This window comes from Pleurodeles waltl, chromosome 3_1 (assembly GCF_031143425.1).
Source record: "Pleurodeles waltl isolate 20211129_DDA chromosome 3_1, aPleWal1.hap1.20221129, whole genome shotgun sequence".
Lineage (NCBI taxonomy): Eukaryota > Metazoa > Chordata > Amphibia > Caudata > Salamandridae > Pleurodeles > Pleurodeles waltl.
The window spans coordinates 1,575,522,510-1,575,542,402 of NC_090440.1; the positions used below are offsets into that span (position 1 = coordinate 1,575,522,510).

Consider the following 19,893-nt stretch of genomic DNA (forward strand, 5'->3'; position numbering starts at 1 on the left):
CGGCTAATGCCATTCCTATGCCCCATGCGGGTGCCTTATTTAAGGAATTACGTTTGCAGGCGCTGCAGACTGGTCAGAGTAAAAAAAAATTACTCAAACCAGGCAGCGCCGGCGTAGGGGAAAATGGGGGTTGTGCGTCAAAAAATGGTACAAGTCAGGTTTGAGGCAAAAATCATGCCTCAAACCGGACTTGCGCCATTTTATGACGCACAACTCCCATTGAAATGACTCCTGTCTTAGCAAAGACAGGGGACTTCTGTCCCCTGGGCATGGCACTGGCCACAGTGGCATGGAGAGGGGCCCAAATTAGGCCCCCTATGCCACTTTAAAAAAAAATAAAAAAATACTTACCTCAACTTACCTGTACTTACCTGGTATGGGTCCCCCCATCCATGGGTGTCCTCCAGGGGTGGGGAAGGGTGGCAGGGGGTGTCCACAGGTCCCTTAACGCCTGCCCTGACCCAGGCATTAAAAAGCGGCGCACATCAGGCTGTGTGCCGTTTTTTAAGGCTCGCCCTCTCCTGTGCATCAAAATAACGCAGGAGTATAAATAAGGCACACAGGCCTTAAAGTCATTTTTTGGGCGGGAACGCCTACCTTGCATTTCATTAACGCAACGCAGTTTCCCGCATCCAAAAAATGATGCACACGGAGAAAATTTGACGTCCGCGGGCTTGTGTGTCAAAGTTTAAATATGGTGCATGGTTTGCGCCGAATGTGCGTCAAAGTTTTTGTCGCACATTCGGCGCAAACAGAGTATAAATATGCCCCTATGTTCTTTGTTCTCCATGTCTCCTTCTGTGCTTGTAATGCGGCGGTGGCCACTTTGTGTAGCCAGTGAGTATATGTGTGGTGGCTACTTTGTCTATATTCTCTATGCCTCCATGCATCCATGCAATGCAGCGACCACCATTTTTCGGAGCCAATGAGTGAGTGTGTGGGTGTGTGTGTGTGTATGTGTGGTATGGACATTTTTGGGCTGATTATAAGTTTGGCGGATGGAAAAACCTGTCCATCAAACTCCCGACAGAGAGGTCATTGCGGTGCTGCCAACCTTCATGCTGAACCCATCATACCTTCCCCACAGGGCTGACCGGCGGAAACCAAAGTTTACGCCAGTCAAACCATTGGGAAAGGTGCGGCAGCACGCTTGGGGCGCTTGGGGCACCAGCGCCCTTGAAATGTGCATTGTCTGCCCAGGTGCTGCTGGACAGGGGGCATGAGAATGGGCATGGGCATTGGCACTGCAGTGGCCCCCAGTGGCCCCCTGCACTTGTTCTCCACCAGCCTTTTCATGGACGTTCAGTGCTGCCCTGGCTGATTACAACCAGCCCTGCTGTCAGCCTGTTGGGATCTAGGATCCCGACGAGGACGGCAGTAGGTTGGCAGGTCTGCCTGCCAACCTCGTATTGTGGTGGTCGGACCGATACAGCCGCGTCAGTCCCAACGGCACTGCAAGTCTGGTGGTCCTAAGACTGCCAGACTCATAATGGGGGGCCTTTGTCTTTTTCTTCCATGCCTCCTCATTCACTGGACATGCGTGGATGAGCTAGCCATCACCACTGAGTGCATCCAGTGTGTGTTGTAATCCCTTTATTTCACTTTTAAAAAACATTATCCAGGAACAGTGTTGGAAGAAGCCAATAACATTTTTGCCTGATGTATTTATTTGTGATTTTGGCTGACTGTAGTATAGCGTTGTTGTTTTTGATTCACTTATTCGTTTTTTGCCCCCTCCCCTGCCTCCCATTGAGTCCCCTGGGCACTGGGGGGGGGCACGAGAAATTATGTAATTAACTCACTGGATAGAGTTTCCATGGGCATTATGACTGATCCATCCTTTCCTGTTCATTTTTTATACTGTATGATGCCTTCCATAGGTAGAGACTTTATAATTGATCAATTAATAATGAGTCCTTTAAAAAGACATAAACATATGCATGAACCTGAGAAGAAAGCATGTTTATTAATGTATAGGAACACTTAATTTTAGCTTCATTTGCAACATGACACCACACTTAAATAGTACTTCATAAGTACCATTCTCCATTGTGTCTTCATGTGTCATTTTATATCACAAAACTTATTTTAGAATGCAATAATAAAGTAGGTTGATGTGTGCATGTTTAACTTTTTTACCTGATTCCTCTTGCATACTGCCAAACTCCAGTACTCCTGAAATGACCTCAATTGATTACACATCCAAGGTGGTCAAGGCGTTTCCCTCCCATGTGGTAAGTATTAATTTGAGTGGTGGTCCTCCCACTGTTGCCAGGCTAATCCCCCTTATGTTCTGACATAATATCATGTAACCTTCTTTTTAAGTAATTGAAACTCTTTTTTATATTCTGAACTTTACTTGGGTAGCTCAATACTGCATTCACATTATCTGTAATGTCTTTCCACTGACATGCACATGCTTTTTAGGGGTGTTTTCCACATTAGATGTCCCATGAGTATGTCTACCAATACCTCTTAAGCACAAATATATTTTTGAAGTCTGCTGGGAACAATCACATCTGTTTAGCGTTGCCCATCATGTTGTTGATGCCTGAGCTGAGGAAGGCATTGGAGTTCAACACACACAGTCCTGAGTAAATGTTGACAATAATAAAGTAGTCACAATGTTTGCAGGTGCAACCCTGGGGATTTTGGGTGAACACTTTTGCTAGATATTTGTGTCATCCTTGTCAGCTAATGGCCTCCTTCTCCTCATGTCCCATTGAAAATTCCAAAAGTGATGTTGTTATGCTGTTCTGATCGTGCACCATTTACCGGATGCAATACACAATGACATTTCATATTTATCACACCCGATCAAAACCGTACTTGTACATTTTAGCAGGTGCAATAAGTATTGATTCCCAAAATTTATCGTACCTCTGAAAAAAATGTAGTGCGGGGCCTGAATTTTCACCCTATGGAGTTGGATTTTAACAGGTACAGTAAATTTCAGGGATTTAATGGAAACTCATAGAAAGTGCCTTTTCAGTTTTGTGCAACATTTACCTTTATGCTTTTGTGTCACCTAACATGATACACTCCTCAATTTAAAATAAACCAAAAGCATAAATATCTATTACAGAGTCATTTTAGGGATTAAAAGAGCAAAATAGATGCTTACCCTGAATGACATTTCAAGGTTTTCTCCACCCCAGATGTCCATACCAGAATCGTATGTTCCTATCTCTTCAAAATAATCTCTGTGAATTGAAAATAATCCACCAGCCATCGTAGGGGTTCTACATGAAATACACATGAAAAAACATTTGCTGTGGAAACATTTTATAGATCTAAATAATAATTAACAGTGGCAAATTCTTGCTAATTGCATGGTAACGGTTGTACATCTTTAAGCAATGCTCATGTTAACCATATGGTTGTGATGGTAAGGTAAGGAGACATTAGTAAGCATGCATTTTCACACTGTTTCAATTAAGGAGAGTGCATCAGGGGCAGAATCATGAGTATGTACAGTCTACCGAGCATGGACCAACATCGCAACTATACGAGCTGCAAACAGCAAAAAAAACATGAAACAATGTTGGCCAGTTTGTGCTTACAGTTTGTCTGCAGCTTGTACAATCACTCATTGAGTTTCAGAATTGAAGGTATGGCCGCAGAGAGCACAATGTTTTTAAAAAGCATTATCAAAGCCAACAGGTCTGGGGTTGCCTGCTGGCCCTTTGGCTTTGAAAATGCTTATTTAATTTGTGAAAGTTTTTTGTAAAGCTTTAGTACAAAAAATATTCAAAGGTGGCTGCCTATGCATGTTACTATTCATTTGTGTGCATGCCTGTGCGATAATCATTGAAATGTTTTTATATAAGTAAAAATCAAGTAGAGATGTTAATCCATATGTTCCCATAGCTTGACGGCCATCTTTGAATGGTTTTCATGTTAAAAAAAAAGATGGCACCCCATTTGAGCAGAATATCTGCACCCAAGGGCAATGAATTTCAATTTTTTGATGAACAAATAATGAATTATGCATGCACTGTGCTCATATAAATGGATGTGAGCAGTACAGTTTTGAAGAAGCTGGAAGGCCCTCGCCAAACTGAGAAAACAAATCATAAAAAGTAAATGGCCAAAAATGTTTGTTTAATGATAAAGCATCCTTTAGGGCAGTAATCCCTGGTACTGAAGGAGGCTACTCTTTGGGTGGATGTTATGCACACTGTACAGGAGCAGAATGCGGCCCATTACAGTGAGGTTAGCTAATAGCTGAAGTGGGCTCACCCTGTGCCCCATGTTGTATGCTATGATGGGCAGAAGAAAATGACATGAATGACGTTTCAGACCAGCCCATGGAAAGAGATGACTGAAAAGTGGTTCAGGGGTTGCTTTGAACGCTACAACATGATGCCCTGCGGTGGCGGGCCATTTGCTGACATAGAGCGGTAGCCTTTCTTTTGCCTGTTGCTATGTTTGGGCTGTACCTCCCTTTGCCCCCTTCTCCCAGGCTGCTGGTACCCGTGTGCGGAGGGGGCCTGGACCAGTGCTGCCGCTGGTGCTGTCCCTCTGCAGAAACTTGCAGTAGCTCAACACCAACCAGCAGGAAGCACATCCTTGGGTAGGGATCCCCTTTCCTGTCGTGGTTTGGCCCTCCTCAGCTGTTTTGGGTACTTTTTCCCTGTGGTGGACGTCCTCCCTGGTTTCTTTCCCACTTGCATTCTCCCCCTCCTGTGTGCTTGGCAGTTCTCTAGAAGGCAATGGATTGGCTCTTCCATGTCTGGAAAGGTCCAGTGTTGGCAGATCTTCCCACTTTTCTTGCTGTACCTCTAACCTCTAGCGGAGGCACATGTGAAGTTTTCTTTTTTACAGCAGATGGATCCCCTGATTTCCAATTTGATTTGCAGTCCTGCAGTTTGTGTGGCCTCTGCTTGTCCAGCCCTTCAGTCAGTCTTCCACTCCTTGTGTGTTGCTCTACTGTGATGGCAGGGTGTTTATCATTGTTTGCCATTCTGTCAGCTCAGGCTGGACGTTTTTGGAATGGCCTCTTCTGCTTGCCTCTTTTCTTTGGGGTATGTAAATTGGTCACATCACATACATCTGGGTTGCTTGCTATGCCTTTTTCTGGCAGTACGCTCTTTTGGGGTCTGTATGGTTGGGTACAGTTGAACTGATGGGTCTTCTGTGCTCCTGCAGAAACTGACCATGCCCTGCTCCTTTTTGCTTTTCCCAGACAGTGGGTGCGCTCCCATTGTCTTCCTGTTTGGTTTCGGAGTTGGACCTGGCAGCCTCCTTTCTTTTCCTGTTGTCAGTTTCCTCTTTCTCACCATTCCTGTGGCTTCGCTTCTTCTGCTGTTCCTTCTCCTCCGCGTAGGTATTTCCCTTGGTAGCTCTAACAGTCTCCCTCACAACAGGGTCTGACATTGCAGTCAGTTGCTTTCCTTGGGATGGAGACCTGTGGTGTCTGGACATGTTTGGTTCCACCTTCTTGGCCACACTGTTACTCCCCTCTTCTGGCAATCAGTGCAGTGGTGGATGGCTCCAGCAACTCTGGTGAATAGGTTTCTCTGGTTCTTCCAATGCCCAACCCGACTCCTGTCCCCGCATGCCAGCATGATGGAATGGGGAGCAACTTTGGGCGGTCTCTCAGTCCAGGTGTGGTGATTGCCTCTCCTCTCACTCCGCGGACTGGTAGGAGTTAGGAGCTCTTTCTCTAGCACACTTGCGAAGTTCACCTCTCTTTTACACTCAAATGGTTCCACTTTCACCTGTCACCTTTGTGGCAAACAGTTCTGTCTACACATATTTGGGGACAGGTTCTCCATTCCTTGCAGCTCTTGAATTTCCATTTGTCGGTGGGGGTGTCTCATCTGTCTGCAGCTTACCTCTGGGAGATGGACACTGTACAGGGTGGCAGGCTCAGTGGTATCTTTCTGTTTTCCAATGGCTTCTGTCTGGTGCCATGTGTATTAGCCCTTTTTTATCACTGTTTGTGCGCCCCTCCTGCTCTCCTCCCTGTATTTGTGTCCAGGTTCCCAATTCCAGTGTGTTCTGGGGTGGATGCCCTCTCTCATCCATGGCCTTCCCTCCTTTTGTATGCCTTTCCTCCCTTCCCATTGTGCCACAGACTCCTGGCCCGAGTGAGGAGGGGACATGTCCACCTCTTTCTGAGTGCTCCCTTCTGGCCTCTCCTGGGTTGGTTACCCTTTGTGCTCTTTCTTGCAGTGGCTGGGGAGGGGTTCTTCCTTCTCACCCTTGCCCTGGTCTCCAGTTCTTCCCCTGGAAACTTATAGGACATTCTGTCTGCTGGCATAGCTCTTTTTTGGAGGGGCCTGAGCTTCCAGGGTTATTTTTGCTCAATCCGCCCTTTCAGTCTTCAGTTTTAGTCTGGGGTCTTCCTCTGGTGCTCAGGGACTTGCACTATTCTACTTTTGAGTCATTGGAGTGTGTCTCCACTATGTCAGTTGCCTGGGGATGTTGGGCTCTGTCTAGCCTACCTCCATGTTTACGCTTCATTGCTGTTTGTTTGATGCTCGGATTGGAACTAGGGTTTCTCCCTTCAATGGTCTCCTCTGTTCTTTGACTACAAGAATTGCCATTGACCTTCATTTATTCTGGCTCCCTCTACACCTGGGAATGGTGTGGCTCTCCATCACTGTTGTTTGACCGGTGTGCCTCTCTTTGTTCAGTACAAGTGGTTTTCGGACATTGCATGCATCTCTTTCTGCATTTGTGTGTTCTCCGTCATGGTCTGCAGGCTCCCTCTCCTGCTCTTCATCGGTGGAGTTGGTCTCTGTTTGCTCTACTTTGTGCCTCATAAATCAGGCACTTGCCTGGCGGGATACAGGGGACTTCTACTCTAGGACTGGCTGCCTCATGGGCTCCTGATGCTGGTGTTTCTATTGTTTCCCTTTTTACAGCAACTTCCTCAGTTTTCCGGTCTGACTTCTTTCCCTTTTGCATCTGGAGATGTGAGTCTCTTTAGGATCTGGGGCAGTGGTTATGGCTGTGGCTCTGCCTTGTTCCCTATGCTTGATGTTTACTCTCCCCTCTTGGTTTGCAATGACTTCAGTGCTTTATTTTCCATTTATAAGAGTTGTTTTTGTTTCTTTGGGATTCCGGTTGTGCTGGCCTTGCTTTGGTATATCATCATTTGAGTAAGTATTGGTATAACATAAAGGTTAGGGAGATAATAGTTTGATTACTCACGGCAATCTTCATTACTCCAAATACCTTTTTCTCATACCAATACTTATGACCCTCTCTCCCAACACCCACTCCATACCCTGAATCCTCATGTTGGCTTGGGGACATAAAGGACATGTTGTCACTCCATCCCCTTTTATCCTACATAATGGTTGGAGGGGCTTAGAGGGGGGAGTGTCTAGCACTAAAAACGTGTGGTTGGATTGAGCTAGGTCACATGGTGCCTGGGTAGAGGTTGAACACCTCATTTGAGTAAATATTGGTAGGAGAAAAAGGAATTTGGTGTAATGAAGATTAATGGTAAGTAATCAAACCATTCACCCTCATTCTTGAAAATGACGCTACAGGATGCATTAATATTACATGGCTGTATGGCATAACATCGCCATCAGTCTTAGTCCCATACAATGCCACATAATTTCTTAGTGACTTACAGTATGGTGTAGGTTAAAAAATATACAATACAGTCAACAAGCAAAGAACTAAAAGAAAATGACACAATTAAAGAACCAAAAAAGAAATGCTAATTTACAATTGCAGATTTAAAACACCCAATTTAGGGTGCAATGCATCTCATCCTTGAGTTATGTTCTCCATTACCAGGTTATTGCAATATTTTTCTAAATCTGTCTAAGACCATCATAACCCTGAAATGATATTAATTGTTTTAAGCCACCCGCACTTTCTTCCTGAAAATCTATCTAGAACCAGCTCTGGACCTCGACTTCCTGAATGGCACACAAAATCATGTACACATTTTCATAAACGCATCTGTATGCCATTGACATTACAAAGCTCTCTTAATGGGTGCTTATTATAGGGCTAACACTTTTATGAAAAATGTAGATGTATATGTTAATTGAGCCAGTTTTATATTGTAACTAGTGGGTCTAGGGGCACTAAAATCAAAACTCACTCAACAGATAATTTAAACGTCAATAGAGTTCCCCAATTTACCTACTTGGGCTTGCAATTTGTGGCCTCAATAGATTGGAAATACCTTCTTACGATTAGCACTTAGAAAATGTTGAGATCTGTGGAAGCTGTTAAGAGATTTGTGCAAAGGTAGGATGGAAACCATTTAGACCCACACTGGAAAGCTATAGGGCATAATGTTTGTCAGTAGGTTGCTATGGGGCAGGTGTTTAGGGGTATATTAGCCACATACCTCTCCAAAGATAGAAAATAGGTTTTTACACTAGCTTCCTAGCAGACCCAAAATCTACTTCTAACTTCACTAGACAAGAGGAGTCCGGGACGCCTTACATTTCCTATTTTATTAGAAGTTGCCCCGTCATGTTATGACATTGAACTTCAAAAGAGAACCGCTTTCTCAAAAGCTGTGCTAAAGGACAGCATAAGGTTAGATAACGCTTTAGATATTCCCAGTTTAAATATGTTAACCAGTTGTTTATGGATTTAGGTGTTCCTGAACACTACGAAAATTCAAATGGTATTCATTGGGAGGAGAAATGCAAATTACTGGACAATCTTTTTAAGAACTATGAACGCGAGCGGATGTTATGCTGATGGGATTCCCAGCTGAGAGTGAAACCCTTGCTTTCAGACAATCCCACAGAAACGTATTTATTAAATGTCAAAAATCCGCTGTTTAAATTTTACTTAAGCAGGTTTAGGTTGAATACTTTGCATTTCCTTTTGACATTCCGTGTTGCCAACTTATGAAAGAAAACACTGCCTCCATGCCCTTGTGACAATATATCAGCACAAAACACTTTACATTTGTTCTATTTTGCACATTGTACATATTCCTTGGAAATGTTTTTTGTTGCCACTTTTTAACAATTTAAAAATATCCGTTCCAATAATGAGACATTTCTTTTAATTCAGCAACTTTAAATAGAAAGGGGGTCCGTTTTGGACTACCAGGCTCCGGGGGCCACCACCTTCCCAGAGCTATTTTTGTGGAGGGGGCTGCACGCCCCCCCTCGAGGAGCCACTAATGGCCCTGGGAACTGCCAGCCCCCCCAGGGCCAGCTCCTGCTATGTCCCAGCGATGGTTGGATTAAAGTATAGTAATGAAAATTACTATACATTAAAAAAGCCATAGAAATTCACTAAAAAGAACGAAGGTTCCGGGGATGTTATAGCTAGGAAATAGAATTTAAATTTAAGAAACCATAGAAATTCACTTAAAAAAACAAAGGTTACAGGAACGTTATAGTTAGGCTCACATTTTAAATGTATCAAACCATAGAAATTCGCCAGTTATAGTTGAAGTTATCTCAAGTAACTACAACTTGTGCTCTAAGGTAACTATAACTCGCCCTCTTGCCATGCACTGCTATTCACCCCACAAATAACATCACTTATGACATCTTTGATAACATCATTGATAATGTCACTGTAACATCTGCAGTAAAATTATTGATTACGGTGGGCACAAGTTATAGTTACCTTGGGCACGAGTTATAGTTACTTTAGACAATTCTAATTATAACTGATGAATTTCAATGGTGTTATGGCCTAACAATAACGTCCCTGTAACCTTTTTTAAAAGTGTTTATATATATATATATATATATATATATATACATATATATATATATATATCTCACTACGATGTGAATGTCTAAATAATTATTTAAAAACTGTATTACACACAGTATAAGATAGGCTGCTGCAGATTGGTTTAGTCAGAGCCACTGGAATTATGCGGCAGGGGAGCCACAATTTATGCAGCAGGGTTAACAAAATTATGCAAGAAGAAAAATAAAATTATGCACCATAATGCATCACATTTTTTCTAATATTACTCCATTTGTTTTTTAACTTTTCTACACATGACAATACTTTTTGGACAAAGATGGTACCTCATTCGCACCAGATTAACAACTAAATACCAAAATAAGCAAATGAAAAGTGAAATGACCAGTTAACCTTAGTGAAGGTCCTTCCACTGTGTAAGAACACATTGCCACATTTTACTAACATTTGATATGTTTGACAAAGAAACAAGTTTTTGTTCAAGTCTGTAGCTTTTGCACCAGATGATGGATTATGTTGCAAATGAAGGAGATCCATAATTATGCGAAAAAGCCACAGGCTCACATAATTCCAGTGGATCTGAGTGTAGTGTTTAAGATAAATCAAGTGCCTTCAAAGTATGGATTTAGTAATAGGTAATCAAACTGTACCTAATGCAAGCCTTTTTATAAATATTCATTAAAAGGACAACTTCTAGAACTCAACACTGTTATGTCACGAGTCATCATGAAACCTGAAGTGACTCTATCAATTAAGTCCTATAAGGTTCTCAAGCAGCCCTTACATTTGGCGATTAACCAATTGCGCACATTTACTTTTCTTTCAGGTAGCAGGCACATTGGTCTCTGTCTTGCCTTCACAACACGAGAGCCCCACCCCTTTCATTATCACCCAGAGGTACAGCAACATCCACATCAACCATTCAGGGATGACTCTTTATTTTTTGTTTAACAAAAAGTAAGGGGAATATTTTTTGTGACATTAAACAAATACAGGCATATTGATCCCTACAGATCCTGCCCACTTTGACATGCAGATGTGTCTTCAAGTAAGTTGAAGAGCAGCCAGCAGGGTCGAATTCAGAAGCAGAGCCCTGATCATCTGAACCCCTGGGGCTTCACAGTGATGGCCAGGAGAAAGAGGAAAAGCGTGAGAACCATGTATAATATCAAAGACCCGGCCCACATGAGGGTTTTTTTCTGGGGGCTAATTTTTACATCTACAAATGGACAGACACAGCTCTTTCTTAGAGAGATGATCTGAGGAAGGTGGCAACATGTGGCAGGTGTTTTTTATGAAAGGGCCATCACTACCATTAATGTAGCAGGAGCAGTGGCACTGGGACCAAGGGTGTGAGGGGGCAGCTACACCCCAATTACGACTATCTTACTAGTAAAAAGTGGAGTTGAGGCCCATTTTCCTTGTGAGTTTTAGAGATTAGGTAACCCGTGTAGCACAGGGAACAGGACCCCAGCACCAAGGAAAGGTAGATGCGACATCAGGCCTTGTTCCCTTTTTTATTACACAAAGAGTAAGACAAACTAATTTGATACTCAGGCCAAGGAGCAATAGTTCTGTGTGGTGGGGAGAGGATGAAGCCTGTTTCATAGGACTGTAGGTATCAATGGTGCTGAAGGTGCAGTGGCACTGAGGCCCATTGGTGTGAGGGGCTGACTAAACTCCAATTATGGCTGTTTTGTTGTCCTTCCTTGTTTGCATTAGGCCCCAGTGCACCCTTGCTGTGCTAGTGTTTTTGGCCTCATATCAATGGCCCAAGGGAGGTGAATATTGAAGCAGTGGAGACAGCTTAGCTGGGGCCTCAGACAGATGACAACCCACAACCCGAAGAGGATCCAAGACTGAGAGCCGGAAATTGATGCAAAGTCTTCCCTGCATGATAAATAAACAACGCATCGCCGTGTGAAGCCCGAGAAATCGACGCACACTCTCCCTGTTTTCCACGCATCTCCTCCTCTGCGGTTCCTTGCGGAGATTTTGAATGCAAGCCAGGTACTTTGTGCTTGCAAGAGACAATTGTTGCGTTTAAGAGACTAAAGACACTTTATATAATTTTTACTGTGATATTTTTACATGTACTTATTGCATCTTAATCATTTTGACCTGCATCTTATCAGATAAATATTATATATTTTTCTAAACACTGTGTGGTGTACTTTTGTGGTGTTCTACTGTGTTATTGCATGATTTATTGCACAAATACTTTACATATTGCCTTCTAAGTTAAGCCTGACTTCTTAGTGCCAAGCTACCAGATGGTAGGCACAGGATAATTTGGATTGTGTGTGACTTACCCTGACTAAAGTGAGGGTCTTTGCTGGGACAGAGGGTAATCTGACTTCCAACCAAAGACCCCATTTCCAACAGGATGTGTCATAAGAGTGTGAGCCAGGATGTGTAGATAAAACCAAGTAATGTGTTGCCCTCATAAATTGTGGAGGTTTAGAGACGCAATGGGTGCTATCTCACGGGACATTACTGACCGTATTTGTCTACCCCTACCCAGTGTAATACTTGCATCAGCCAAAAACCCTTTTTTTCTGTGTAGGATAACGCTGCCTATTAAGGCTTCACTCTCTTGTATTTCATCATCCTCGAGGAAATCTTTCAGGAAGGGGGAACGATTTTGGTTCCAAGTGCAAACTTGTGGGTCCGTTTCACAAGGTGAAAAGCTGGTCTGTTCCCAATTGGCGTCAATTGGAAGTGGTCTGAGGGGAATGTTTGTTTGCATGATATCACTTGCCAATGTTCGAAGAGTGTCACCATTGTGGGCAGAGGGGAAGACAACCATTTCTACATGCTGCATGGTAACCATAGCTAATCTCTCAGGGGAATTAGGGAAAAGGATTGTTCAACTTGTAACCATGGCTTGCCCTCATGGTCAAAATTCCAATCGAGGGAAGGCTGTAATTAGGCTACTAATGTGTGTGACACCACATCTGTAAACCCCAATCCACCTCAGCCACAGAAGAGTCGTGGATGGCAACTTTGGGGATTTACCCTACCACATAAAGGCAATCATTTTCTGGTGAATCAACGCCAGGGTTGTTTTGGAGAAAGTGAATGACAGTTTTTGCAAGAACCAAGATATAAAGTTCATTTGAAGACTGACTAGCGTGCCCTGCCAAGACATTTTGCATTGGCTCTGTTGATATAGATCCTTAAACGGCACAGTGATCAGAGGGAGACTATAACACCCATAGATTGCCTGTGTCTTGGAGGGCAAACTGGTGCTCAGGTTGCAGATTGTGGATTCTGACCATGCAAATCCTCCCCTTTGGACTGGTTCTTGTAGGCTATTCTGGGAATCTGCTATCCGTAGGCCTTGAGTTTTCTGGTAGTTGATTTTAAAGCCTGATACATGTGTGAATCTGTTTAGTTCCAATTGGAACGCTGGTATTGATTCAGATTGGTTGGTGTTGAAGCATGAGATGTCATCAGCAAACTTGGCAAGTTTGTATTCTCTGTCTCCAACCATTAACTCATGTATTTTTGGGCTTCTCTTGATGTTTGCAAACAGGGGTTCCAGAGCCAAGGCAAAAATGAGTGAGAATAGGGGGCAACCCTGTCTCATTCTTCCTGTGATGGCCATGTTAGGGGAAGACTCCCTGTTAACTTTCATTTTAAGAGTCAGTTTTTGAAAATTAGCTTGAATGAAAGTTTTTATCTTAGGGCCAATATGGATCTTTTCTAACAAATTAATTAGGAATGGCCAGTTCACCCTATCAAAAGCCTTCTTCACATCAAGGGACAGAAGGACAACTGGCTTGTTCAGCTCTTTGGCTGCTTCCTTATGTGTTAACGCCAGTCTAATGTTGTCATTTGCCTGTCTATTTTTTATCTAGTGTTGTCATTTGCCTGTATATTGTTTATGAATCCTGATTGGCAATTGGTGATGAGGCTCAGCCATATTCCATGTGGCCTCATGACCAGGATAGAGGAGGGAAAAGTTTATCTAGATCTATTTCTAGTGTTCGGCTAGATGCTAGAATGTGGCCATATGGGAGATAAGCTCACACAGGACTGCTGTAGCTGCATCCCATAATGCTGAAGGAGCCACCTCCTCATTGTCTTTTTCCACAAAGTAGTGTTCTCAAGTCTCCCTGACGCACTCCCACACTCTGGGGTCTCTCAACATCAATTTGCTGAGCCCTCAAGATTTGGGGAATGGTTTCTGGAGGCCTACGGTAGTCATTGTCAGCCAGAGGGGAGCTTGATCTGACAATAATTGTATATCTCTACAGGAATGGAGGAGGATAGGTAGTAGGCCCCTGGAAGTGAGGAAGTAATCTATCCGAGGATGAGTTCAAAGAACACTGTAGAAAAAAGTGTAGTCCCTGTCCCCAGGATGGTGGTGGTGCCAGATGTCTACAAGGGTAAGTTCTTGCATCACTTGAATAAGTGAGTCCCTTCATACAAGGATCCCCATTCTGCGTGTTTTCTTCATAAAGGTCACATGAAACTGCATCAGGTACCAGTATGAGCGGAGGCACTTCATATCTGCTTTGAAAAGATGTATCTCCTGTCGCAGGGTAAGGGCTTAGGAGTCATACATTTGATTCTGGCAGAGTAACACTTTTTATGTATTTGTCAAAAATTATAGAGAATCAAAGCTGGCTCCTAGGACTAATGCCAGAGTCCTCCCTCATCCCATAATGTATGTGTGGTTGATGCTGGCTACTGTAAGCAACAGAGCTGCGGAAGGTGGAGCAGATCATGAGAGTCACGTTGCATACCTCCAATAGATTATTGCCTTATTGCACTTTCTCTTCTGAAGATGAGGGGTGGCCATCTTTGTCCCCTCTGTCAAGGAAGCTTGTGCGCTTTTCTGCGGAAGAAGCATGATGAGTAGAAACACAAGCCTCTTTGGTCCATTAACTTCATGCATGTTGGTTCCTGAGAATGAGCCTGGGAGGAAATTGAGGTAAGGCCCAGTATCTTACAGGCCTCGAGGTGGTTTTGCTCTGCAAAGCATTTCTCTTTGTATGTGAAAAGAAGCCAGGAAGGTTAACCCCAATGACAGGGGATCTTTTCTTTTTGTAGATGCTGAGTAGTGTCTCTAAAGTCTTTCCGGCGAGCCATGGTGTGGGTCGAAGCATCTCAGAACAGGAGAATGGTATTCCCCTGAAACGTATGCAGTTCCTATTGACTGGACTTTTTCAGAATGTCATCTTTGGTGTGGAAGTAATGACCTGTGTGAGCACATCAGGAGGGAGATTCCTTTGTTATTGATAAGTGGATTAAAATCCATGCATGCGGTCCAACAGGATCAGGGGAGGTCCTCATGTTTTTGCAGTATGTGGGCAAAGGGATCTTGGGTGCACGCTTCCATATCTGCAGTTGAGATCACTGTGGCAATGTGTCTAATCTCAATATTATTCTATCAGGAATGGATTTCTTGATTGTCTAGTTTGTCTTGAAGAACAGTGTAGTACCTCTCCGGTCTCTCCAGGCTTGTGTGTGACTGATATTATCCTGGGCTTGTTCAGCTACTGTGGCCTAAGCCTGTTTCAGGCACGTGTCTGTCTGGCGTAGTGAATGGCCGAGGTCTGTAAAGGCTACATTAAAGTCTCAGAGGAGAGATGTGAAGTCTTTGCAAAATTACGATAGCAAAGTTTGTTTATTTTTATTGGTGGCTGCTACCTGCAGATCGGCTGATGGCAGTAGGCTAGTCGTAAAGGCAGGGGGCCCCAACTCTGCAGCTGGCAGGAGTCCAGCTTCTGAAGGAGGTCCTTGATTGAGGAGGCCCACTGGGCCTTGATTTTAATTGAGGAGGCCCGCTGGGAAGGTTTAGGTTCACACACAATCCAGACCAGGAAGGCCCCTGGAAGTCTCTTTGTGTCACTCAACCTGCTCTGGGGCCTGATTGCATTGCTCCGGTGAGCAGAATGCCAGGCAGGAATGCCAGGACGGAAAGGAAACCCTGTCAGCCTAAGAGGAGCCCTGATTAATGCCTGCCCACTCGATCCCCCAGTCATGAGAAGTGGAGGATCACAGTTGGGACAGTTGGGGGGCACGTTGCACTGAAGGGAATCCTCAGTGGTCCCAGTCACCCCATCTTCAGGGCTGATCTGAGCACATCCTTTATGAGTCCCAGTGGAGTGGACAAGCTGCACGTAGGTGCCCACACAGAGCAGCAGGAGGAGAGGGGACCACAGGGATAGTTCGCTGTCTACACTAATCGCCAATCCCCTCCAAATGCTGGGGTGAGAGAGTTAACAGTATCTAGAAAGAGCAGTGAGTGCCATCTTGTCTTCTTGGTGCAGAGCTGTCCCCAGATTTAGATCATCATTGATCTCTGGGCTGTCATCTTGCATCTGTTCACAAAATTCTGCAGGGGGATATTCCACACCATTTTTACTGGCACATAGCCCTTTTTAGAGGGATTGAAGGGGCTGGATCGCAGAGCTCAGAGGAGACATGTACTAGCTGATCTCCACTCTGGCCCGGTCCCCCAATTTAGTTTATTTTACTCCTGACAATATGTAGTTAAGTAAGTGTGCCATTTTATTATTCTGATATGATTTTGTTTATTTTGATTGTTTTGCTTGCGTGTCTTGATTAGGTTCATTTATACATTTAACCCTTCTATTCTGTATAGAAATGTATTGCAATTCAAAATCAGAATGCTCTAATTCACTAAGGGTTGTATTCTTCATACTAATTCTTGCTGTATTTACTGGCAGATATGACTGTCTCACTGTATAAATCAAGATAATAAAACAAATTATTTATCTTAGCTGTAGCTTCTCAAGAAATGAAGATATTATTGCTAGAATTGGTCACTTGAGTTTCCAAATATCTGGAGTTATCTCTTTTCTTGGTGGAAAGTATCTATTGTGATGAGCAGTTTTGAAGGTACACGTTTATTTAGATTCAGATTTGTTTTTCCTCTGTTGTATTGTTGCTCCAGTATCTCCATGTAATTATATATCCCTTATGATTTTCTTGATCTTCCGTTGCTCTTTAACAATTATCTATGTTTTTTAATTTAAGTTTTAATTTCTTCAAGTTACCCGAAAGTGGGGTGAGGGGTAACATTTCCTATTCCAGGTATGCTTCATTTAATTTTAATGTCTGTACATCTTTTTTCTCTGCGACCATTCTTGCCTGGCCTTCCAAATGCCTGACAGAGTCCAACAGAGGCTTCTCTGAGGGAAAGTATACATGCAGGAGTAGGGGAAATATCATGAAGATACTACAGTGGTAACAATTGTAGCCATAGAGTTAGCCATTACAGACGGTTTATTTTTCTTCCCAACAGGTGATACAAAAGGACCTGTAGTTGACTGAGATGATATCACTAAATTTGAATTAAGTGCATTTTCCTTGGGTTTTCATGATGTAGTTCCAAAGGGGTTCTGTGGCTTTTATATGTTAGATGTTTCCATCTGATTCTGTCTCTTCTATATCTTAATCTCTTCTCTGGATGTTTCATTTCTCATTTGGCTGTACACCAACCCTAGGGACAGCTCCATCTGTGTTTTGTGAGTTTCTTTGGAGAACGTTAATTGTCATGTTCAATGGCCCTCAGAACTGACTCTTTGCAGCAATTCTACCCTTTGTAGTGCCTCCATCTTTAAACGTTTACTTTAGCCTTGCAGTCCCGAAACAGTTCTGGATTCTTGAAATGTAACAAGGGCTTACTGCTAATTTGCTTATTTTCCACTCTCTTCATTAGTTCTGACCCGTTCCGTTTCCAGGGAAAAGACACACTCAGCTTGTAGGACTTAATCTATACACTTACTCAGTGGTAGTGTTTGATGTATCTTTTACTTTATTTAGTGACTCTTGACTTTTTCTCCTTATTTCTTTCTTTCAGGGCTTCCAAAACAAGAAATCCAGCACCCTTCCAAAAAAGAAACATGGCACCTAGTCTGCCCTCCCTGTTCCAATTCCAGCACTCCTGAAGGTCCCTGAGCTTAAATTGAAGATATACACGTTAATCTGTGAGTCCTCCAGCACAAGCACACCAGAGCCATTTTCACTAGGATTAGTGCAATGTCTGGAAAACTGGGGGCCGGATTTAGAGTTTGGCGGATGGGGTTACTCTTTCACAAATGTGACAGATATCTCATTATAGCCTATGAAGATCGTATAGCCATCATATTTGTGATGGAGTAACCCGTCCACTAAACTCTAATTCAGGCCCTACATCATGGATGCTCTAGTGACATAGCTGACTTTCAGCAGCCACCTGAAACTCCAGTCATTGACCTTCCAGAGTCCTCTGTTTGACCTTGCGACCTAATAAATGACACCAGTGCAACTGATCACTAATACCATGGGTACCACTACTCCTGCTATGCTGAAGCGTAATCACATTCTGCAGAGAGAAAGACTAGTTCAAATGCAGTGTATTATGGGTGTGCTACCACTAACCTCTTCCACCTAGAATAGTGAATGGGACTCTGCAATATATGCACTTTCCCAAATATTTGTTAGAATGATGTTATTATAGTAGATGTTAAACCCACGTCTAAGTGTATGTTCCTTTAGTATTTGTTAGACTAGAGATATATTAGTAAATCTGAACTCCCCCTCCAATATATTAAATTTGCATTTATATAGCCCTTACAGCCACCTGTGTTAGGTAGGCGTTAGTTAGTATGTTAAATTTGACCATCCAAAATGTATGCACTGCCCCCAAGGTTTATTAGACTGGAACTAGAATAGTACATCCCCCTCCCAAAAACAATATTTACTTGCCACAATGTTTGTTGGGCTGATGTTTACAAATTTGGACTTACCCAAAATATGTCCTTACTGCAATGTTTGTTAGATTGGACAGCTGACTACATTCTCCCCTTGCAGAAATGTTCCCCAATATTTGTCAATCTAGAATTAGAGTAGCATTTTTCCACAGCCTCTCCCAAAAATATTCACTTGCTGCAATGTTTGTTGGCTTGGAATTACAATAGTAAGTTAGCACTCCCCCAAAATATGCCCTTATTACGATGTTTGCTAGACTGGAGTTAGAACAGTAAATCTGATTCCAAAATGTGTGCCCATTACCCAATAATTGAGGGACTGAAGTTAGAATTGTACATTTGGACACACAATCCAAAAATACACAGCATAATATTTGTTGGAATGGTTTTAGAACAGTACTCCCTACCCGCCAGAAATTATGTGATACCAAATGTTTGCTGGACAAGAGTTAGAATGGTATATCAGACTTCTTTTAACTAATATATGTACTTTCCCCATTGTTTGTTAGACTAGTGTAAGAATAGTAAATATGATGCCCCCAATGTCTGCACTTTTCCCAATGCTTATGGACTGGAGTTAAAAGAGTAAATTAGCAAAGTAGCCTGCTTCCCCAATGGATGCACTTTTACCAATATTTTGCGCCACATTAATGTCATTTTCTTTTAAGCTAATATGGCCTAATGAGGCCAAAATCACAGCACAAAATTTGCAAAGTGGCACAATGCATGCATTGTGCCACTCTACAAATCTTTGCACTACATTATGCCTGCATCAAGCATAACATATGCAAAGGGAGCATTCCCAGGTTAGGAGGGAAGAACAATGGTGCAAAGAAATCTAGAAGATTTCTTTGCATCATTTATTTAGGCACTTTTAACGCCTGCTCAGAGCAGACATTAAAAGGAAGCATGACATTGTTTTCAATGGGCCTCAATGGACTTTGCAGGATTAGCATCAACATTTTTCTGCTAGTACTGCAAAGCTCTAAACTAATGTCAAAAATGTTGACACTTGTTCCCCTAACTACTGCCATGGTGCACCGTATCTTAGATACAACGCACACATGGTGGCATTAGGGGGGCGCAAGAAAAGTGGTGCTGCACTAGGTACAGCGCCACTTTTCTTAAATCAGGGTCCTACAATCCCTAATGAGGCGTTGAGCCCCAACGTATGCATTTTCCTCAATGTTTGCATGATTAGCGTTAGAATAGTGAACCAAACCCCTATCCCCAACAGATGAACTTTTTGCAGTGTTTGTTAGACTGGTGTTAAAATAGTAACTCTGACCTCCAAATGTATGCACTTTTCCCAATTTTGTTAGACTGGAGTTAAAAGTCAATTGGACCCCCTTAAGTGTATACACTGCTGCAAATATTTGTTGAACTAATTAGAAAGTCAATTTGCCCCCCCATATAAACTTACCTCAGTGTTTGATCGTCTGAAGTTAGAAACGTAAATTCATCCCCTCCCCAGTGTCTGGAGTTTCTCCAGTGT

General features: G+C 42.9%; 1 protein-coding gene across 2 annotated transcripts in view; it reads right to left on the reverse strand.

The window, feature by feature from the left end:
• Nucleotides 1-19,893, reverse strand: part of GALNT13 (polypeptide N-acetylgalactosaminyltransferase 13) — a 1,141,430-nt gene that overhangs the window by 614,928 nt on the left and 506,609 nt on the right. For both annotated transcript variants that reach the window (XM_069225168.1, XM_069225167.1), the window contains exon 6: nucleotides 3,125-3,242. In XM_069225168.1, the coding sequence (XP_069081269.1) occupies nucleotides 3,125-3,242 (118 nt within the window). The remainder of the gene's footprint in view (nucleotides 1-3,124; nucleotides 3,243-19,893) is intronic.